Raw genomic sequence first — 24275 nt, forward strand, 5'->3', positions numbered from 1 at the left:
AATCTATTAACTTTCGGCCTTAGCAAGCTGATTAATGTCAGGCTGTGCGGGTCAACTCTGAATGGCGAGGCCATTGCCACTGGGAATGCTTCAGGAATTGGCAATATCCGTCACCCTTAATGGAAAGGTGCTATAGATGCATAACTCTGTTTGCATATACAAAATGGGGGACTGCATGTGAAGGTAGTCTGTAGTACTTGCAAATTAAACATGCTGTGAGGCCAACTGGTAGTCTGTGCTGCCAGCAAATTTCTGCTTTTGGAGGACTTTCATGGTGTGAAGTCAGAATTGAGTGGGTGAATCAAAGAAGACCGGTTCTAGGATTATGATGGAAGCAAAAGTTTACAGAAAGAGGAATGAGCAGCAGAAAGGTGAAATGAAAGAGATGGGAGCAAATGAAAGGGGGATCTATTACATTTTCGTCTTTAGTTATTGCACGTAAGCAGAAATGAGAAACATGTTTTAAAAGTGCATCATGGAATTGTTCATTTACAGATCTTAAGTGTTATCGTGATAACAGAGAGGATTCAGTTCTGTTTGTGTAGTTTTGGTATCCTCAGGAGTTTTAATTTCTCCTAAGGGTGAGCTAGGAACTGCTGCAATACTAATTAATATTCAGCAAGTAGCCATTTTCTGAAATTGGATTGCAAATCAGTAACACTGTAACTATCCACTTCTTACCTGACGCCTTACTCTGAATAATGCAGCACTCAAAAACTAATGAACAAACAATATATCTGAGGCTTATTTCTCTGCTTGAAGTGCAAATCCTCAAATGCCAGCACTGTTCATTATTTCTGTGAATAAAAATATCCTGCCCTCATTTCTGTGCTATCTGAAAACAAATTACGGTTTGAAAAATTAATGAAGTTTGTGCACAGGTCATGAGTCTTTATTGCTGGGCCAATGGATCTCTTTTCCCACTTTGGGCAATGCATGTTATTATCAAGCATTCTGAAATTGGAGAGAGTGGATTAGAGTTTCTATTGCAATTCACTGGAAGTCAGCCAAATCAGTGCAAAGCATCAAGGAATTTCAAGCCGAAGTTACAGCAAGCACAAGCCAAACTACCTCCACCTTTTGCACTAGTTTTAAAACTACTGGAAGCCAATTCATTTTTGAAAACTGTCCCAAATCAAATCAATTCTATTCATTATTTGTATTCTTTTTCACAACTTGAAGAGTAAGTAATTTCTCATCAGTTCCTATAACATTGGCACAATTTATCAGGTAAAAAGTATTAAGAGCTCAATCTCATTTGTGTTTCGGTTGAGTACCAGTTCTCTCATCTGATTCTAGCCCATTCTAACACTCGCTCTTCCACAGCAACTTTCCACAGCTGGGATAACCTGGGACGGTCCACCGATCCTGGCACTGATACCACCTTTACAAGGCTTTTATGCACAAGGATAAGCACTGTTAGTTTTGGAGCTGCCCTTGACTCTAGCCCTGGACGTGGCAGTCAAGGGGTTATTCATGGCTTCCTGTGTCCATAGGTACGTGGAGTTGCTCATTCATGGAGTGGTGTAGAAGTGGGATAGCCTCATCCCCCAAGATCAGCAAAGGAGGCCATGACACCAGACTATTTCTGTCTAATCTCAAGTTTCCACCTGGGTTAGTGCTGTTTGAGACTTCTGGGAGAATGCACTACCATTTAGAAGGAAGCTCAATGTCCTTCTCCACACTACCTGCATAATGTCACCATTTTCTCTCCAATACCTCACACTCACTGTATTTCAGCTACTGTACCCATCTCTCAGCAAGGCTCATGCTCTTCCACTCTCACCATTGCCTGCAACATCTTCCCTCACTTCCCTCACCCATCCCATTCCTGTGCCTCCCTGTGTGCCCCCTCTGCAGCCTACTCACTTGCTTGGGACGCTTCCCTATCTGCACCAACAATAATATATGTATTACCTATTTTCATCTCTCTTAATATCTGTCTTGCTCTCTCATTACAGGAGGAACGCAGCCCAGAATAGGGCAAAGTTGCAAGTCACATGACACCAGATTATAGTAAACAAAAATAAACCAGTTGGACTATAACCTGGTAATGTCTGACTTCCGACTTTCTGTCCAACCTGGTCCAATAATGGCATATCCACATCATCAGAATAAAGCAGAAAGAGTCAAGACTTATGAGGAGAGAATCCTGACTCTGACTGCTCCCCAACATCTGACTGATAGTGCCCAAGCCTCTTGAATCCTGTTTACTGTGTTGGAACCCCTAAATGAAAAATAAATCCCCTGACTTATCTGAGGACTCAATCATCACAAGCTTCTGACTTTTCTCTCTGTACTAAATGGTGTGGCAATTGTTATAGTCCAGATCAGACATCCACAAAATATTGTTAGGAGATAGCCTAGACCCCAACTTTTATGTTTATTTAGAAACAAGTGTAAGGTGCTGTGTTCCAGATATGATTCGATTAGTTTGTCACTAGGCTTTAATCAAAACACATTTTATTCTTACATCAGTTAAAATGCACAAAGAAAGATGAAGTGGCAGAACTTTGACTATTGTAATACTTAACAACATAATATATTATTTAACCAACAATCATCAACTTTCCCAATATAGGCAGCACACCATAAACATCCACTTTATTAAAAATGCAAATCAGCAAAACAGGAGAAAGTGAGGACTGCAGATGCTGGAGTACCAGAGTTGAAAAATGTCGTGCTGGAAAAACACAGCAGGCCAGGCAGCATCCGAGGAGCAGGAGAATCGACGTTTTGGGCATAAGCCCTGAAGAAGGGCTTATACCTGAAACGTCGATTCTCCTGCTCCTCGGATGCTGCCTGGCCTGCTGTGTTTTTCCAGCACGACATTTTTCAAATCAGCAAAACAGTTAACATTCTCATGTGCTGTCGCTCTCCAGACCAGAGCAAAGAAACAATCTGCCCCTTGTGATATTTAACAGGAAGCCTCTTATCTAAGACTTCAGTCTGGCAGCTTGGAACTCACATTTTTAGCTCTGCAGCCAGCAGAAACCTTCAGTAACTGAAAGCAAAACTAGAAGCCTTCCTGAGTTTGTATGAATCCAGCCCGCTCATGATTTGTTTGTCTCATTTAAAATAAAAACACCCAGGGAGAACTCAAAAGATGTTTACTAACTGCCTTTTTGAAGGAGACATTTCAGCAACATGGTGACAATACCCCTCTGCAAGGGTGCCTGCAAAGAACACCTCTCTTACAGGCACAGTACTGTCACACGATACATCAATACTGTGAGCCTGTTATCTCTGGTTGAGGAATGAGGCGCAAGAAGACATGACAAGGCAAGGCAAGACAAGGAAGCTGTGAACATTCAGTTTGATATTGAATGAGTAGTAAGAGTTCAAGTGAGTGTGGCAGCTTGGTCTAATCTACAGGCATAAATATTTTCTGGCCATAAATTGTCTTTGCAGGAGCCTTACGACGATAGTTGCCATAAAGCCTGGGGTGCAACACTGATGTGCAGAAGAAAACTAGAAGTAAATCATAGATATGCCTCTAGGAGGCTGGCACATGTTGGATGCCAATGCAAGTTGGCATAGCATTTTTGTGACTCATGCCCATGGAGTTATTTGTGCCTCATGTCCAATATTGTGGTTGTTTGAAGCAAATCTTGAACTTAAGTTGTCAGCTATCTGCTCTGTCTTCCATGCTGAGAATTCTTTGTGTCAAGTTTATGTGTGGCAGATGGCATGCCAAAGCTGCACATTAATAAAATGAGATCTGTTGTTAAAGATATAAGGAATAAGGAAAAATCCCCCTTAATATGTCACTCGCTGTATTGCCAGAATCTTGCCTCGATGGCTGGAACTTAGTTGCAAGATGCAGCAAGTTGTTTCTGACATTGAGATCGGCCTCTCTCGGCTTCACACATGATTCTACCACATTCCTGACTGAAGTTTGTTTAGGCACCTTTATGATTCCACCCAGGCATTTATTTTCCTGAGAAAATGTCAATGTATACTGATGAAACTATTAAATATCTCATTTTAGATTTTTGAAGTAATACTTTGCTACTTATAATCTGATTACATAACGGGTAATGAACTGGACACTTATTAAAATGCTTATTTAGTGTGATGAATCCATTTTCAAATATATCTACATTAGAATACCCACATCTGTTGCATTTTTTTACATAAGTTGCATTGCAATTCAGTCTTTGGTTATCAACATATTTTCTGAATATTATTAACCTTTCATTTCTTAAAGCGTGGGTGAAAACCACCAATGATGTTTGAAAATGCTGCCTCATTGTACTGGGTCATGACAAAATTTACTTTTTTGATTACTGTAGTTAATTGACTTTGATGGAAAACTGGAGCCATAACTTCCTTTGGAAAATCGATGTAATTTTGAGTACAGTTCACATCCTGGTTGGGGAATGCATCCAAAACAGAAACATTAGAACCTTGGTGGCACAGTGGCTCAGTGGTTAGCACCGCTGCCTTACAGCACCCAGGATCTGGGTTCAATTCCACCCTCAGGCAACTGTCTGTGTGGAGGTTGCACATGGCTGCAGGGATCCTCCCCATGTGCTCCAATTTCTTCCCACAGTCCAAAGATGTGCAGGTTAGGTAGACTGGGCATGCCAAATTGCTCATAATGTGCAGGCTAGGTGAGTTAGCTCTGGGAAATGCAGGGTTAAAGGAGTACGGGGGGGAGTTGGGTGTGGAGGGTCAGTGTAGACTTAAGACCATAAGACATAGGAGTGGAAGTAAGGCCATTCGGCCCATCGAATCCACTCTGCCATTCAATCATGACTGATGCGCATTCCAGCTCCACTTACCAGCGTTCTCCCCGTAGCCCTTAATTCCTCTAGACAACAAGAATCTATCAATCTCGGCCTTGAAGACATTTAGCGTCCCGGCTTCCACTGCACGCCGTGGCAATGAATTCCACAGGCCCACCACTCTCTGGCTGAAGAAATGTCTCCGCATTTCTGTTCTGAAATGACCCCCTCTAATTCTAAGGCTGTGTCCACGGGTCCTAGTCTCCTCGTCTAACGGAAACAATTTCCTAGCATCCACCTTGATGGGCTGAATGTCCTGCTTTCATTCTGTGATCTTCTATGGTTACTGCAGAGTGTTCAAAATAAAAAGTGAAAGTACTTCTGTCAAAACCCTGCCCTAGACCTTCAGGGGAAAAAAAATGTTCCAAGCTCGTAATGAATTCTGCCTATCAGCTAGCACTGAGGGAAACAATATTAAATCAGTGTCCACCAAGGGAGGAAGTAGTACAGTTAGTCAAAGGATGGAACAGGGTTATGCCATTCAAATGAATCATTGCTGACCTGTATCTTAAATCCATCTACCTTTGTCCTGTAGTCCTTAGTATGCATGCCTAACAAAATTCTCAGCTTTGCAGATATTTTCTTGAACCTGTTCAGAGCTGTTATTACAAACCTTTGGAACAGGTAGGGCTTGAACCTGGTTATTCTGGTTCAGAGGTAAGGACACTACCACTGAACCCAAGAGGCACACTCTAAGTACTATAGATTTTGTTTTGAATTTGAACTGTTATGACACATCTCTGGAGCAGATAGCACTTGAATCCAGGTGGCCAATCTCAGAGGTAGGGACATTACCAATGCCCCTCAATAAGCCCAAGTACAGTTTGGGATCTTTATTGCCCAATTAAGAGCCCGATTGGCACTTAATGTCCTCCCAAATGAGATATAACAGGACTCTCAATAAATATAAATATTTAATCGAATCAGTACTTGAAAAAGAATCACTGTAAAAGCATGCTTTGCGCCATTTTTAATGGACATGACTGGGTAATATTGAGAGGCATGTCCATTAAAAATGGCGCAAAACATGCTTTTACAGTGATTTTTTTTCAAGTACTGATTCGATTAAATATTTATATTTATTATCATTTCAACAATTCCCTGATTTTCAGAATATTTTTATAATATGCATTTTCCTGTGAAAGACTGCTGTTTGTATCAAAATCTTTGGTATGCAACCTTAGAGTCAGCATACAGATACTTCAAGAGAAAAAAATATAATTATCTTCACATACTGAGGTATGTTCAAAGTGGATCTATCCACAGTCAGCATACAAATTGCTATGATAAAATAAATAGAGTAGATAGACAGTCTCTATTGATTTCTTTAGAAGGGAAAAAAAATCAGTCAGTTGAGTCACATCATTTGTTGGTGAGCTTTCTTTACATCTTCATTGAGTCCTGATTCCATGAATTTATCTCCTCATTAATTATCCGTTCTTCTTATTAGTGCTGAGAGTGATTAATTACTTTGTCAAATATTGAATATTTTTTCTCCTATCTCTTTTAATGTCACTATGCTATGCACCTTCTCCAGCCAGGAATGCAGCTAATCAGATTTTGTCTTTTGTGCTTTCTCAGTCGACATCATCACATATCAAACCATTCGCTCTCTGAAGACCTGAGACAGACAGATTATATGGACAGAAGGTCATTGCAGACTTGGCATTGACTCACAGATGCTTCCAGTTATTTTTTTGGAATCTGAACAGCTGTCAGTGAGAGGAGACATTCATCTCCTATCCCCGAACGGATTAAAATCTGGCCTTCAAAGGTGAAGGACAGTGATTAAGATTAGTAGCTCAACCATCATGACCTTATAAGGTATCAAAATAATTAGGTACCTTTATTGAAAATCATGTTTACACACTACCTAGTCAGACGGCAGAACATCCCAAGTTGTTTCAGCACCATTGAGGCACTTCTCAACTGGAGTCAATGCTGTAATGCAAGGGTGGAAGGTGGTGTTCTGAACCAGTAATCCAGAGGTTTGGGCTAAAGCTCTGCATACAGGGGTTCAAATCCTGTCACAGCAGCTGGTGCAATTTAAAATTCAATTCATAAGCCTGGAACTGAAAGCTTGTCTTGGTGACCATGAAACTATTATTGATTGTTGTCAAAATCCATCTGGCTCATTAATGTCCTTGTGAGGTGCAAATCTGACAGCATTTCATGGTCTGACTTTTAAAAAGAAAGATCATTCATGGGCTGCAGGTGTTGGATGGCTGGGCCAGCATTTATTGCCCCTGTCTCAGGTTGCCCTTGAAACGTTGATGGTGAGTTACTTTCTTGAACTGCTGAAGCCCAGGTGCTGTAAGTAGGCCGACAGTGCTATTAGTGAGGATGTTCCAGAGTTTCAACCGAGTGACACTGAAGGAACAATGACTTCTTAAATGTTTATTTTTGTCCATCTACTTTTGGCTTCAAAAATAAGGGGCAGGTCTTCTTCTGGGTGGGCACTTTGATATTTACAGAATATACTATCAGTGTGATCCTGATAAAGGCAAAACAAGATGAAAGTTAAATAAAGCTTGTTCATATTCACTTACATGATTACAGATTTGATCATAACACTCAGATCGGATTAAATTTCTTTTTTTTGTTCATTCATCAGGTGCATTTGTCATTGTCTGGGCTAGCATTTATTCCCCATCTTCAATTGCCTTTAGGAATGAGGGTGAGCTCATCCACCGACATTTCCGCCACCTCCAAACAGACCCCACCACCAGAGGTATATATCCCCCTCACCCTTTTCCACCTTCTGCAAAGACCGTTCCCTCCGTGACTACCTGGTCAAGTCCACGCCCCCAAACAACCCACCGTCCAATCCTGGCACTTTCCCCTGCCACCGCAGGAACTGTAAAACCTGCGCCCACACCTCCTCCCTCACCTCTATCCAAGGCCCTAAAGGAGCCTTCCACATCCATCAAAGTTTTACTTGCACATCCACTAATATCATTTATTGTATCCGTTGCTCCCGACGCGGTCTCCTCTACATTGGGGAGACTGGGCGCCTCCTAGCAGAGCGCTTTAGGGAACATCTCCGAGACACCCGCACCAATCAACCACACTGCCCCGTGGCCCAACATTTCAACTCCCCCTCCCACTCTGCCGAGGACATGAAGGTCCTGGGCCTCCTTCACTGCTGCTCCCTCACCACCAGATGCCTGGAAGAAGAATGCCTCATCTTCCGCCTCGGAACACTTCAACCCCAAGGCATTAATGTGGACTTCAACAGTTTCCTCATTTCCCCTTACCCCACCTCACCCTAGTTATAAACTTCCAGCTCAGTAACTGTCCCCATGACTTGTCCGGACTTGTCCTACCTGCCTATCTTCTTTTCCACCTATCCACTCCACCCTCTCCTCCTTGACCTATCACCTTCATCCCCTCCCCCACTCACCCATTGTACTCTATGCTACTTTCTCCCCACCTCCACCCTCCTCTAGCTTATCTCTCCACGCTCCAGGCTCACTGCCTTTATTCCTGATGAAGGGCTTTTGCCTGAAACGTCGATTTCGAAGCTACTTGGATCCTACCTGAACTGCTGTGCTCTTCCAGCACCACTAATCCAGAATGCCTTCTTGAACTGTTGCAATCTATTTGATGGAGGTCTGCATCGACTGGATTTTGACACTTAAGGAACAGCAAAATATTTCCAAGTCAGGATGGGGAGCGACTTGGAGTAAAACCTGCAGGTGGTGGTGTTCCCATGTACCTACTGTCCTTGGTTTTTCTAGTTGGTAGAGGTCATGGGTTTGTCGAAGGAGCCTTGATGAAACTTATAGATAGTACACACTGCTGCTACTAAGCCTCTGTGGTAGAGGGAGTGAATGTTTGGGGGTGTGGTGCCAGTCAAGTGGGCAGCTTTGTCCTGGATGGTGTTAAGCTTTTTGATGATTGTTAGAACTACACCCATCTAGACAGGCAGTGCCCTCAGACCAAATATGCTCTGTTGCTTCACCTGTGAACTTCCCCCCATCGTAAGGTCAGAAATGGGGATGGCTACTGATGACTGCAGAGTGTTCACCACCTTCCATGGCTCAGATAATGAAGCTGTCCATATCAAAATGCAGCAGCACCTGGATAATATCCAGGTTTGGATTGACAAGTGGTAAGCAACATTTGTGCCACACAAGTGCCAGGCAATGAACTACTCCAATAGAAGAAAATTTCATCACACTCCTGACTTGCACCTTGTAGATGGCTAACGGAGATGAGTTACCCACTGTGGGATTGCTAACCCATGATCTGCCCTTGTGATCACAGTACTTGTATAGCTAGTCCAGTTGAATTTCTAGTCAATGTTAACCCTCAGAATGTTAATAGTGGAGAATTCAATGATATCAGTGAATAATGTTATTCATTGTAAAAAAGGTGAAATTTTCTTTTATTGGAGTAGTTAATCACCTGGCACTTGTGTGGCACAAATGTTTCATACCACTTTTCAATCCAAACCTGGATATTATCCAGGCCTTGCTACATTTGGATCTGGACAGCTTCATTATCTGAGTCATAAAAGGTGGTGAACACTCTGCAGTCATCAGTGGCCATCCCCATTTCTGACTTTATAATGGAGGGAAAGTTACAGATGAAGCAACTGAGCATATTTGGTCCAAGGGCACTACCTTGAAAAATGCCAGGAGGGATATCCTGAAACTGAGATGACTGACCTCAAACTACCTTATCATCTTCCTTTGACTCCAAGCAGCAGTAAGATTTCCCTCTGATTCCGATTGTCTTGATGACACACTAAGTAAAATGTGGAACGAGAAGCAAAGTTAATATCAAAGGCTGATATCATCTCATCACAACAGGCAAAGGCACAGGCTAAGTCCACTCCGATTTTAAGTAAACACAGAGACAGTGAGAGCGGGAGTGGGCAAAAGTAATTGCTTGGAAGATAGAACTGATTAAATGAGAACTGAGATGATGAACCTAGGCACAAGAGGACTTGGCAAATAAAATGAAATCAAAAGAAATAGTATGAATTTGAAAAGAACAGATGACTGCCACACAAAAACAATAAATAAAAATAAGAGTGGAAATTATTACCTGATGGGATTGAAGCCAGTATAGAATATGGAAGGTTGCTATGTGCCTAATCAAAACATGCAAAGCTGTTCCTCAGTTCGATGTTGAGCTTGAGTGAACAGTTCAAGAGGCCAGAGGTAGAGAGGTCAAAACGAGAGTAGAACTGAGAATTAAAATGACAAGTGGCTGGTAGCTCAGGAGTCAATCTGCTGAAATGAATGGTGAAGTCCTGCAAAGCCGTCACCTCATCTGCACTTAGATATAGAGGAAACTGCATTGAGGGCAGCAAATACATTATACTAAAGTGAAAGATGTCCAAGTAAATTGTGGCTTCTCCTGGAAGGATTGCACTTGAATAGGGAATAGGGAGAAGTGAAGTTATGGAGACAGAAAGCAACAATGTAGTATTTGAATGGAAAATGTCTTATGGAATTAGCTTACTCAAAAGTTTGGGTCATGAACAAGTCAGAAATTTTATAGAAAGTTTCACTTACTGTTACATTTAATTTGTTGAACAGCTTTACAGTGTGAATATATATTATTCTAAAACAAAAAAAATCAAATGCAAAAAATAAAGGATTTATTAAACAGAGACTTTACCACTATTTGGCCAGTGTAAAGGTCTCATTGATTAAATAGTGTAATCTGAACTAATAGCTCTCATGGATATTTATGTGTTTTTCCAAAGTATTTTATGGAGTCATTTTGTATTGTCTTGCACTTTTATCAGTTTACCCTTTGCGCTCTACCAGTGATGTTTTTACCTGCCTACAGAACCCAAGGAAAATTGGCCATCTTTCCGACTGACGTTGCCTGGCCTACTCTCTGATCATATACCTGAAACTTGACACTTAGCTCATCACAGAGAAAGTTGCAGACTGGAAACTGATTGTAGTTGAGAATAGGAAAGAAGTACAAAACATTTCCTTTCATCAGAGGTGTAGTGCCTCTGTCAAGACCAGTTAACAAGTCTATTGCTTCTCTGTTCTGATGGTCTGTTAGGTTACCTGCTCATAACTAACTACAATAACTTAAAATCAATGGATTCAAGATTTCAGAGTAATAGACTCATAGAGATGTAGAGCATGGAAACAGATCCTTCGGACCAACTTATTCATGTCGACCAGAGATCCTAAATTAATCTAGTCCCGTTTGCCAGCACTTGGCCCATTTCTCTCTAAACCCTTTGTATTCATATACCCATACAGGTGCCTTTTCAATGTTGCAAGTGTACCAGCCTCCACTACTTCCTCCGGCAACTTATTCCATACACTCACCTCTGCCCCTTAGGTCCATTTTAAATCATTCCCTTCTCACCTTAAACCTATGTCCTCTAGTTTCAGACTTCCCCACCCCAGGGAAAAGACCATCTATTTACCCAATCCATGACCCTCATGTTTTTATAAACCTTCATAAGGTCACCTCTCAGTCCGTGATGCTCCAGGTAAAACAGCCCCAGCCTATTCAGCTTCTCTCTGTAGCTCAAACACTTCAACCATGGCAAAATCCTCACAGATCTTTTCTGAACCCTTTCAAGTTTCACCAACATCCTTTCTATAGCAGGGAGACCAGAATTGCGCACAGTATTCAAAAAGTGGTCTAACTAATGTCCTGTACAGCCACAACATTATATTCCAACTCCGATACTCAATGCTCTGATCAATAAAAAGAAGAAAATCTACCTTCGACTCCACTTTCAAGGTACTGCGAACCTGCACTCCAAGGTCTCTATGTTCAGCAACGCTCTGCAGAACCTAACCATTAAGTGCATTAATGCCCTGATTTGCCTTTCCAAAATGCAGCATCTCACAGTTGTCTAAATTAAAATCCAACTGACACAACTTGGCCCTTTGGCCCGTCTGAGCAAGATCGCTGTATACATAGAACAGAGAATGTTACAGCGAAGTACAGGCCCTTCGGCCCTCGTTGTTTCGCCGACCTGTGAAAATAATTTGATACCCATCTAACCTACAACATTCCATTATTATGCATATGTATGTCCAATGCCCATTTAAATGCCCTTAATGTCAGTGAGTCTACTACTGTTGCAGACAGGCCATTCCAGGCCCCTAATACTCTCTGAGTAAATAAACTACCCCTAATATCTTTCTGAAAACTATCACCCCTCAATTTAAATCTAGGTCTCTAATGTTAGCCTTCACTGTCCACCCTATCTGATTATCTTGTCTGTGTTGATTAAGTCACCTCTCAATCTTTTTCCGTCCAACAAAGGCAGTCTCAGTTCCCTCAGACTTTCCTTGTAAGACCTTCCTTTCATACCAGGCACCATCCCAGCAAATCTCCTCCTTACCCTTTCCAAAGCTTCCACATCCTTTCTATAATGCGGTGACCAGAACTGTAAGCACTATTTCAGTGTCTTGTACAGCTGAAGCATGACCTCGTGGCTCCAAAACTCAATCCCCCTACCAATAAACGTCAACACACCATAAGCCTTCTTAACAACCCTATCACCCTGGGTGGCAACGTTTAGTGATTTATGCACCTGGACACCGAGATCTCTCTGTTCATCTACGCTGCCAAGAATTTTACCATTAGCCCAGTACTCTGCGTTCCTGTTACTTCTTCCGAAGTGAAATACCTCACTTTGCATTGAACACCATTTGCCATTTCGCAGCCCAGCTCTGCATCTTATCCTTTGCAACTCACAATATTCTTTGGCATATCCACAACTCTGCCTACCTTAGTGTCATCTGCTAATTTACTAACCCATCCTTCTACACCCACATCCAGATCATTTATAAAAATGACAAATGACAGTGGCTCCAAGACAGGTCCCTGTGGCACACCACTGGTAACTGAGCTCCAGGACGAACATTTCCCATCAACCACCACCCTCTGTCTTCTTTCAGCTCGCTAATTTCTGATCCAAACCACTAAACCACATTCAATCCTGAAACTTCACATTTTATCCAATAGCCTACTGTGTGGAACTTTATCAAATGCCTTACTGAAATACAAATACACCACATCAACTGCTTTACCTTCATCTACCTGTTTTGCCACCTTCTCGAAGAACTCAATAAGGTTAGTGAGGCACGACCTACCCTTCTCAAAACTGTGTTGACTATCCATAATGAAATTATTCCTTTCCAGATGATTATAAATCCTATCTCTTGTAACATTTTCCAACACCTTATCCACACCAAAGTAAGACCCGCCAGCCTATAATTACAAGGGTTGTCCTGACTGCCCTTCTTAAACAAGGTAACAACATTTGCTATCCTCCACTCTTCTGGCACTACTACTGTTGACAATGACGACATAAAGATCAAAGCCAAAGGCTCTGAAATTTCCTCCCTGGCTTCCCAGAGAATCTGATGATAAATCCCATCTGGCCCATGGGTCTTATCTATTTTCTGATCTTCCAAAATTGCTAAAACCTCCTCTTTGGCAAAAGTGAGGATAGCAGATGCTGGAAACCAGAGTTTAGATCAGAGTGGTGCTGGAAAAGCATAGCAGGTCAGGCAGCATCCGAGGAGCAGGAAGGGCTTTTGCCCGAAGTGTCGATTTTCCTGCTCCTCAGATGCTGCCTGACCTGCTGTGCTTTTCGAGCACCACTCTGATCAAAACCTCCTCTTTGACAACCTCAATCTCATCTAATCTTGTAGCCTGTATCTCCATATTCTCACTAACATTGCTCTTTTCCATTGTAAATACTGACGAAAAATCTCTGAGGTAACGTTCTTCGGCTGTCCACTACACCTCTAATTTTGGTGTTATCTGCAAAGCCTATGAACCATACCTTTATGAATTTATATTGGAAGCTGATGGAATATAATTCCATGTGTTATTCGTCACTGGGATCTTCTTAAAAAATATTTTCTTGTACCACTTAAAAGCTACTGAGGTAATTAAGAGTTTAAGATTCACACAAGTAAGGGTTGGTTTGTAATGCAGAGGGATGCCAACAGTGTAGTTCAATTCCCACACCAGCTAAGCTTACCATGTAGTGCTGTCGTCCTCAACCTCTCCCCTCACCTGAGGTGTGGTGACCCTCAGGTTAAACCAACACCAATTTGTCAGCCCAGCCCTTTGGTCTGGTAAGACTGTGGCAACTTTACTTTTTACATACAAGTCAACTTTCTAAGAGAGAATTCAAGCTGAATAGCTTCAAAGAAACAAAACTGCAGCAAATAAAACTTATGCAGTCAGTTTTTTGCATAATAAGAGTGAGTGAAATAAACTATTTTGAAAATAACAATATATTTTCCTTACAATCAGAAGCATGCAAGGCTGATTCACTTGTATTTCTTCAGTATTTTTGTTCCATTAATGCTGACAGTTATTAAGGATGCATGCAAACTCACACTGAAGAAAAATAATATTTTGAAGACTCAAATCAAATGAATATATATTGCTTTCCACAATGAGAATTCATTGATAATAATTCGAGATTATGGAAAACAATTTCACAGATGGCATCACATAACACAAAATATATCTTAATAATTCCTTCCTTTTCTTACATAAGTTGATGCCTTTCTGTCTATCAGTCCATGAAAACCTGATCTAAAGCAGCAGTATGTGCAATCTACAAGATACACTGCAGAAATGTGACAAAGATCCTTAGACAGCACCTTCCAAGCTCATGACCATTTTCATGTAGAGGGATAAGGGCAGCATATCCATGGGAATACCATTACCTGCAAGTTTACCTCCAAGAACTCACCATCCTGATTTGGAAATAAATCGCAGGAGGTTGGGAGAACACAGCAAGCCAGGCAGTATCAGGTGGTGGAGAAGTCAACATTTCGGGTGTAACCCTTCTTCAGGAAATATATCACCATTCCTTCAGCATTGCTAGGTAAATAGCTTGGAATTCTATACCAAATGGCATTTTGCTTTTCCCTACAGTACATGGACTGCAGCGGTTCAACAAGATAGTTCATACTCACCTTCTCAAGGGCAATCAGGAAGTAATGGAGAGCAACTATGTAGCATCATTGCAAGTTTGGTCCAGGGTTCTAAAGCCCTTACTCTGTACATTTTCCTAAGCTTTTCTCATCATCATAAACTCCAATTAATTGGAGTGTACGTTCTCAAATAAGTTATTTAGATTGCTGCTTCTTGCAATGTTTGCTATACGTGTTTTCCCAAATATTTCACATATCATTCAAAGTCTTTGACTTGATTCATCTGTGGCATTTAGTGGATAAGACAAGTCTCTGAATAGATATTGAAGCACTTGAGATAAAGTTGGAGAGCTTTCCTTGTTGGCTTCTGCAAGGTCAGGCTGAGCCGTACTTGCTAAAGGATCTTACATTGGTATAACTGTACATGGAAATTAGGTTGTTGCTTTTTCTACATCAATAGTAGCTGGATCAAGTGATAATATTACTTCTCCAGTAAAATAAAAACGGCGTTGTTAAATTGTGGTGTCCATGTTATTTGCTATTTGTCAGCACAAATCTTGATGTTCTTCAGGTCTTCAGGTGGACTGCTTCAAGTTCTAATGATTCACAAATGGTGCTTATCATTGTGCAATTATCAGCAAACATCCTCATTTCTGACCTTATGATGAAGGGAAGGTCATTGACGATATAACTGAAGATGTTTGGGCCTCAGATGTTACCCTGAGAAACTCCTGCAGTGCCGTCTTGTGTTTGAGATGATTGTCCTCAAACAATGGCAGCCATCTAACTTTGTTTCACCTTGTTGCATTTTTATTCCTGATTCCCATCAACTATAGTTTTGCTAGAAATCTTCAATGCAACACTCAATTAAATGTAGCCTTGATGTCAAGGGCAGTCACCCTCACTTCACTTCTTGGGTTTTTTGTCCAATTTTAGGTTTGGGACATAACGAGGTCAGAGCCAGAATGACTCTCATGGAACTCAATTTGAATATCAATGATAATTTATTGTTGAACAAATGCTGATTGGTAGTGATCACTTTCTTCAGTGTGCTGATGATTGAAGGTGCACTGAAGTGGCTGGGTTGGATTTGTCCTACTTTTTGTGGACAGGACGTACCTGGGTAAATATCAACATTGATTAGTAAATTATGTGACTGTGCATAAATGGCTTGGTTAGGAGTGCAACTAGTTGTGGAGTTGAAATCTTCAGTACTATGACCAGAATGTTGTCAGGGCTCGTTGTTTTACCATACCCAGTGTCATCAGTCATTTCTTGACATTACGTGAAGTGAATTGAATTAGCTGAAGCCAATCTGTGATACACAGTACCTCAGGAAGATGCCAAGATGGATGTTTCATTTTGGATTTCTGGCTGAAGATAGATATGAATATTTCAGCCTTACCTTTGCACAGTAATGTCATGCAAGCCCCTCATTGAGAATTGCAACATTTGTGGAGTTTTCTCCTGTTGTGAGTTGTTTAATTTTCCACCATCATTCAAGGCAGGATGTGGCAGGACTCCTGAGCTGAAGTCTGATCCACTAATTGAGCAATTACTTAGTACTATGTATTGTAAGCTGCTTACACTATGTTTAATGCAAGCAATCCTGTGTTGCAGCTTCACCAGGTTGACTTCTCATTTTTGGAACAACTCATTGTGGGAAACCCGGGTTTCCTCCGGGTGCTCTGGTTTCCTCCCACATTCCAAAGATGTGCAGGGCAGGTGAATTGGCCATGCTAAATTGTCCGTAGTGTTAGGCAAGGGGTAGATGTAGGGGCATGGGTGGGTTGCGCTTCGGCGGGGCGGTGTGGACTTGTTGGGCCGAAGGGCCTGTTTCCACACTGTAAGTAATCTAATCTAATCTAATCATGGTTTTCCTGGCGTGTCCACCTGCGCTGCTCACTGAGCCAGATCTTAGCCCAGTGACTGTAAGGAAATGATGATATAGTTCTAAATCAGGAGAGTTTATGGCTTGCAGGGACGTTGTAAGTGGTGGTAAACCCATGCATCTTCTACCCCTGTCCTTCTCAGTGCAACATTGTGCATTTAGGGTGGCTGGCAAGCGTTTTGTTTATAGTACCCATGGCTGCTGCTGTGCCAATCAAGCAGGCTGCTTTGCCCTCGAAAATATCAAACTTAAATGTTGCCGGAGCAGCACATTCAGGCAGGAGGACAATATTTCAACACACTTTTATCTTGTATCTGGTGGAGAGGCATCAGGGAATCAGGTGAGTTACTCACCCAAAATTCCCAGCTGTGATCTGCTGAGGCAGTCACTACATTTATATGGCCGGTCAATTCAGTTTACAGTTAATGGGATGTTAACAGTGGGGCAAACTAGTGATGGTAATGCCATTGAATGCCAATGGGAGGTGTTTAGATTCTCTCTTGTTGAAGATGGCTATTATCTGACAATATATTCAAATCTGTACTGGGGGAGGAGTGAGGTTACTGAAGGTGTATGAATCTCATTGTGATGTATCAGGATGCTGTCAATGGAAATAAATTAATAATTTCTGATGCTAGGAGATGATTTATTTCAAGTCTTCTCCAAGTAATTTTCTATAACGTATACTGGAGATGCAAATGGTTGTATTTCATGCTGTTTCTCCAGGGCTTATCTGGATTTTGCAGCTCAAGTTATGGTGACTGATTACATATGGAAATTTAATCTCAATTTTGTTATGAGACAGTGAAGAATTTTTTGAAATGTGACGTTAATATTTTTTCTTCCCCTGTAGAATCTGATGTCGCTGACTTTGATGGCAGAAGTTCACTACTCTACAGGTTCCATCAGAAGAGCATGAGCACGGTCAAGGACATAATTTCCTTGAAATTCAAGACAATGCAAAGTGATGGAGTTATGTTGCATGGAGAAGGACAACGCGGAGATCGTATTACACTGGAGCTAAAGAAAGGCAAACTTTCATTGCAGATCAATTTAGGTAAGCATTTAAATACTTAAACTAGCAACAGTAATGAACTATGGTCCAATAATACACCCATAAATGCAATATATAATTGGAGAAGTGGAAATATAGAGAACCAGTCCTTGAGAAAGCACTGAAGGTAATGATGGTAAGGGTGCAGTTGGGTTAACACTACTCATTGTCTGTCCAGGAGCTCATTTTTGTCATTGGTTAAATTCACTTATGTTGGTGGAAAGTAAGCCTGATGGATAAGATTCAAACCCAATTTTATGGAAATGTACAGGATGCATCTGCAAAGTGACAAACCATAACTAAGAATAATTAAAAATAGGAACAAGAGTAGGCCGATCATGCCTTTGAGCCTGTTCGGTCATGATCGAGGTTGGTTACCCCTACCTAGTACCCTGTTCTCATTTTTGACCTACCCTTTCATCCCTTTAGTCCCAGGAATTATATCTATCACCTTCTCGAAAACATTCATTATTTTGGCCTCAAACACTTTCTGTAACAGACAATTCCATGAGCTCACCATTCTCTGGTTGAACAAATTTCTCCTCATCTCAGTTCAATTGGCCTACCCTGTACTCTTAGACTGTGATTGGTACTGAACCTTGGAAATATCCAACCTGCATTTACCCTTATATTTGTGTTAATATTTTATTCTCTGAGATTCCACCCTCATTATTCTAAACTCTATAAGTATAGTCCAGTTTCTGTTCATACATCGATTTCACCATCCCAAGAATCAGTCTGGTAAACTTTTGTTGTACTCCCTCCACATCACCTTCCTTCCTCAGATAAAGAGACTGAATTGTGTACACAATACTCTGAGTGCGGTCTCACCAAGGCCTTGTACAATTGTAGCAAGACATCCTGCTCTTCTACTTGTATCCTCTCATGATGAAGAATAAATGGCATTTTCCTTATTCACTGTCTGTTACTCCTGCATGCTTTACTTCAGTACATGGATATCCAGGTCTCTTTGAACCTTCACTTGTCCCAATCTATTGCTATTCAGATAATAGTCATCTTCTTGATTTTGATACCAAAATGGATAACCTCATATTTATCCACCTTCCAAACCCTTAACCACTTCCATCTTGAAGGACAAGGGCAGCAGAAACGTAAGACCATAAGACCATTAGACAAAGGAGCAGAAATTATGCCATTCAGCCTATCTGCTCTGCCATTCAATCATGGCAGATAAGGTTTTCAACCCCATTCTCCCACTTTTTCCCCTTGATCCCCTTGGTACTCAAGAACCTATTTATCTATCTTAAATACACTCAATGATCTGGCCTCCACAGTCTTCTGTGGCAATGAATTCCATGGATTCACCAGTCTCTGGCTGAAGAAGTTTCTCCTTATCTCCAATCTAAAAAGTCTTCTCTTTATTCTAAGGCAAGGCCCTCGGGTCCTAGTCTCTCCTACCATTGGAAACATCTTCCCAACATCCCGTCTGTCCAGGCCATTCAGTATTCTGTAAGTTTCAATTAGATCCCCCCTCATCCTTCTGAACTCCATCAAGTATAAACCAGAATTCTCAAACGTTTCTCATATGTTAAGCTTTTCATTTCTGGGACGTTTCTCATGAACCTCCTCTGAACATGCTCCAGGGTCAGTACAACCTTCCTGAGTTATGGGACCCAAAACTGTGCACAATATTCCAAATGTGATTTGACCAGAGCCTTATAGAGCCTTAGAAATACAAGCCTGCTTTTATATTCAAGTCCTCTCAAAATAAATGCCGTCATTGCATTTGCCTTCCTAACTACTGACTCAACCTGCATGTTTACCTTGAGAGAATCCTGGACTAGAACTCCCAAGTCTCTTTGTACTTCAGACTTCTGAATTTTCTCCCCATTTAGAAAATAGTCCATGCCTCTATTCTTCCACTCAAAGTGCATGAGCTCACACTTTCCCACATTATTCACAATTCTTTGCCCACTTTCCTAACCTGAACGAATCATTCTGCAGACTCCCTGCCTTCTCAATGCTACCTGTCCCTCTACCTATTATTGTATCATCTGCAAACTTAACCAGGATACACTCAGTTCCTTCATCTAGATTGTTAATGTCTAAAGTAAAAAGTTGTGATCCCAACACAGCCTTGTGGAACACCACTTGTCACTGGCTGCCCATCCTGAGAAGGACCCTTTTTTCCCCACTCTCTGCTTTCTGCCAGACAGCCAAGCTTTCGTCCATGCTAGCACCTTGTCTCTGACACCATGGGCCCTTAAGTTACTCAGTAGCCTCCTGTACAGCACCTTGTCAAAGGCCTTCTTGAAGCTCAGGTAGATAATATCCATAGGCTCTCCTTGGTCCAACATGTTCATTACTTCCTCAAGAAATTCCAACAGATTTGTCAGTCATGACCTCCCTTTTATGAACCCATGTGCTGACTTTGTCCCATTTTACCAAATACTTCCAAGTATTCAGAAATCTCATCCTTCACAATGGCTTCCAGGATCTTACCCAAAACCGAGATTAGAATAATTGATCTGAAATTTTCAGTCTTGTGCCTTACTCTCTTTTTAAACAGGGGTGTCACCTTAGTGATTTTCCAGTCCTCTGGGGACCCTCCCTGAATCTAGCGATTCCTAAAACGTCACCTCTAAAGCCTCCAATATCTCTTCAGCTGTCTCCCTTAGAACACTCAAGTGTAGTCAGTCTGGTCTAGATGACTTACCCAGCTTCAGTCCATTCAATCTTTCTAGCAGATTCTCCTTGCTAAAGACCACCATACTCAGCTCTGCCCCCTCACTTTCTTGAATTTTAGGTATATTATTCATCTCTTCCATCGTGAAGATGACACAAAGTAATTAGTCATTTCCTCAGCCGTTTCTTTGTTCCCCATAGCTTTTTATCCTGCATCACTTTCTAGTCACCCAATGTCCACTTTTGCCTCTCTTTTGCCTTTTAAATATCGAAACAGACTCTTACAGTCTTTCATTGTATTACTGGCTAGCTTACGCTCATATTTAATCTCCTCCCTCCTTATTTCTTTTTTTATTGCCCTCTGTTGGTCTTTGTAAGCTTCCCAATCCTTTGGTTTCTCACTGCCCTTCACCATATTATATGGTTTCTCTGTTACCTTTATGGTATCCCTGGCTTCCCTGGTCAGCCACGATTACCTCATCCTCCCTGTATCATGCTTCTTTTTCCTTGGGATGAATCTCTGTCGTGACTCCTGAATTACTCCCAGAAACTCCTGCTATTGCTGTTCCACTGTCCTTCCTGCTAGGCTCCTCTCCCAGTAAACCAATGTGGTGCTGAAAAAGCACAGCTGGCCAGGCAGAATCCAAGGAGCAGGAGAAACGACGTTTTGTGCATAAGCTCTTCATCAGGAATCGGTCTTCATCATTCCCGAAGAAGAGCTTATGCTCAATACATCAACTCTCCTGCTCCCCGGATGCTGCCTGACTGACTGTGCTTTTCCAGTACCATACTTTTTGACTCTGATCTCCAGCATCTACAGGCCTCACATTCTCTCCCAGTCAGTTCTACCCAGCTCTTCCTCATGCCTCTGTAGTTGCCTTTATTCACCTGTCGTTCTGTTACCTCTGATTCTATCTTCTCCCTCTCAAATTGCAGTGTAAATTCAAGCTCCTAAGGCTTCCTTTACCTTAAACTCCTTTAACAAGTCTGCCTCATTGCACAACACTAAATCCAGAATTGCCTGTTCCCTCGTGGGCTCCACCACAAGCTGCTCCAAAAAAGCCATCTCATAGACATTCCACAAATTGCTTTTCTTACAATCCACTACCAACCTGATTTTCCCAGTCTACCTGCATATTGAAATCCCCCATGATCACTGTAACTTTGCTTTTCCTACACATCTTTTCTATCTCCTGGTATATCTTGTGTCCCACCTCCAGATTCCTATTTGGAGGCCTGTACATAACTCCAACTATAACTTTTTTTTAATCTTTGCTGTTCCTCAAACCTACCCACACAGATTCTACACCATCTGATCCTATTTTGTTTCTTACTATTGATTTAATTTCATTTCCTAGTAATAAGGCAACCCCACACTCTCTGCCCACCTGCCTATCTTTTCGATCAGATGTATATCCTTGAATATTCAGCTCCCAATCCTGATCTTCTTGCAACTACATCTCCATGATGCCCACCACATCATACCTGTCAACTTCACTCTGTGCCACAAGCTCACTCCCTACACTGTGTGCATTCAGATATAATACCTTCAGTCCTGTATTAACCGTCCTTCTTCTCATTGCCACTTGTTTATCCAGTGTGCTTGAACTTTGATTGCTAGCCCTTTCCATACGCTCTGTCCTATTTGTGCCTGTGCAGGAGATTTTAATAACCTCTCCTGAATTCTGCACTCTTACCTCCTCCCTTTATTCAGGTTTTCTAATTTTTCCTATAACTTAGACCCCCCCCTCCAATTTAACTTGAAGCCCTGTCTGCAGCCCTCGTTATGTGATTCACTAGAACCTCATAGCGCCAGAGACCTGGGTTCAATTCCTGCCTCGGGCAACTGTCTGTGCGGAGTTTACACATTCTCCCTGTGTCTGCATGGGTTTCCTCTGGGTGCTCCAGTTTCCTCCCACAGTCCAAAGATGTGCAGGTTAGGTGAATTGGCCATGCTAAATTGCCCGTAGTGTTAGGTGAAGGGGTAAATGTAGGGGAATGGGTCTGGGTAGGTTGGTCTTCGGAGGGTCGGTGTGGACTTGTTGGGCTGAAGAGCCTGTTTCCACACTGTAAATAATCTAAGTAATCTAAATCTAATCTAAGACTCTGGTCCCAGCATGGTTCAGATGAAGACAGTCCCATCGGAACAGGTCCCTTCTTCATTCAAACCCATTTCTCCCATACCAATATTTGAGCCACACATTTACCTGCTTATTCTTACTGACCCTGTGCCAATTAGCTCATGGCACAGGTAGTAGTACAGAGATTATTAGCTTTTTGCTTCTGCTTTTTAATTTAACTCCTCGCTGTTCATACTCCCCTAGCAGAACCGCGACCCAAGTTTTATCATGGGAGCACCACTACCTGCAAGTTCCACTCCAAACCACTCACTATCCTGACTTGGAAATATATCACTGTTTCTTCGCTATCACTCAGTCAAAATCTTGGAATTTCCTCCCTCAAGGCATTAGGAGTGAACCTACAGCATATTTGACTGCAGCAGTTCAAGAAGACAACTCACCATCATCGTAGAATCCGTACAGAGTGGAAACAGGCCATTTAGCCCAACAACTCCACACCGACCCTGTGAAGAGTAACCCATCCAACACCATTCACCTACATTTACCCCTGACTGATGCAAATCAATTACACATCCCTGAACACTATGGGTAATTTAGCACAGCAACCTAACCTAACCTGCATAGTCACCTAAACTGCACATCTTTGGACTGTGGAAGAAAACCCATACAGACATGGGAAGAATGTAGAAACTCCACACAGACAGTCACCCGAGGCTGGAATCAAACCTGGGTCCCTGGCACTGTGAGGCAGCAGTGCTAACCACTAAGCCACCCCATCACTTTCACAAGGACAATGAAGGATGAGCAATAAATGCTGGCCCAGCCAGAGAAACCCACATCATGAGTCAATAAAACAAATTATAATTCATCTGCCATGCATTTGGCCATACACTCAACCTGTCTAAATCAAACTGAAGCAGAGTAAAAGGCTGTACAGTTGGACTTGCATTTTCAGGCAAACCAGGATCTCAAAACAGGTAGACAATCTTTTATCTGAAAACCCGAAATCCGAAAAGCTCCAAAATCCGAAAGTTTTTTTGTGAAGTTTTTTTTCTCATTAACAAGGTTGTTTGGCGTGTAAACAGTTAACCCAAGTCGATACCCACCTGATGCGTATCACTCAGATGCGACGTGTGGGAATGTGGCCCTTAACTGGAAGGCCTCAATTTTGTTTCAGGGCCTGTTTTACTCACAGTACGTCTGTTCTTTGGAAAGATTTTTAAAAATTTCACCATCCAACTGCCACTTATTCTGAAATGCAAAATATTCTGAATTCCGAAAACCAGCTGGTCCCAAGCATTTTGGATAAAGGATTATGCACCTGTACAATCATCAAAAACAGGTTGTGGATGGCAAGGAACTGTTTCATATGTGTACCCAAAGCTTGGAGAGCATGGTTAGAAAATGCATTATGTAAACTCTACATTGGACAGAGAATAATAAGTTAAAGTTTAAAATTGTGAGTCATAATATGATAGATTGGGACAAATTAATGTGATATCATGATCAAAACAGTGAAGGAAAAGACTGGAAAATCTTTTATTTTTACATAGCTAGCTGTTAGGACATGAAGTGCCCAAATGAAGAAATATGGCAGAAATTAAAACTGGTGATAGTGGGCAGCATACTGGCTGGAGAAACACTGGATGGCTTTTCTTATGAAGATACAATGCAATTTCAAGGCAGTAGACACATAGCTAAACAGTGTGACGATGCTGGGGTTTAAGAGGTCTGCTATGTCCTAGTCTTCTTTAGAGAGAGTTTAGGGGACAGGTGATTGAGAAGATAAACAACTTGTGAGGCCTGGATGGGTGTGGCCGGATCTCACAGACCAGGATTTCTAATTTTTTTCAGTATTTTAACTTTTAGATTTAGCAGTTGCTATTGGAGTCTCAATAGGCTTGG

At 41.7% G+C, this 24275-nt stretch overlaps 1 protein-coding gene across 2 annotated transcripts in view; it reads left to right on the plus strand.

The window, feature by feature from the left end:
- Positions 1-24275, plus strand: part of LOC140482415 (contactin-associated protein-like 5) — an 878213-nt gene that overhangs the window by 312100 nt on the left and 541838 nt on the right. For both annotated transcript variants that reach the window (XM_072579896.1, XM_072579897.1), the window contains exon 5: positions 17443-17646. In XM_072579896.1, coding sequence (XP_072435997.1) covers positions 17443-17646 — 204 coding nt within the window. The remainder of the gene's footprint in view (positions 1-17442; positions 17647-24275) is intronic.

This window comes from Chiloscyllium punctatum, chromosome 10 (assembly GCF_047496795.1).
Source record: "Chiloscyllium punctatum isolate Juve2018m chromosome 10, sChiPun1.3, whole genome shotgun sequence".
NCBI classification, from domain to species: Eukaryota; Metazoa; Chordata; class Chondrichthyes; order Orectolobiformes; family Hemiscylliidae; genus Chiloscyllium; species Chiloscyllium punctatum.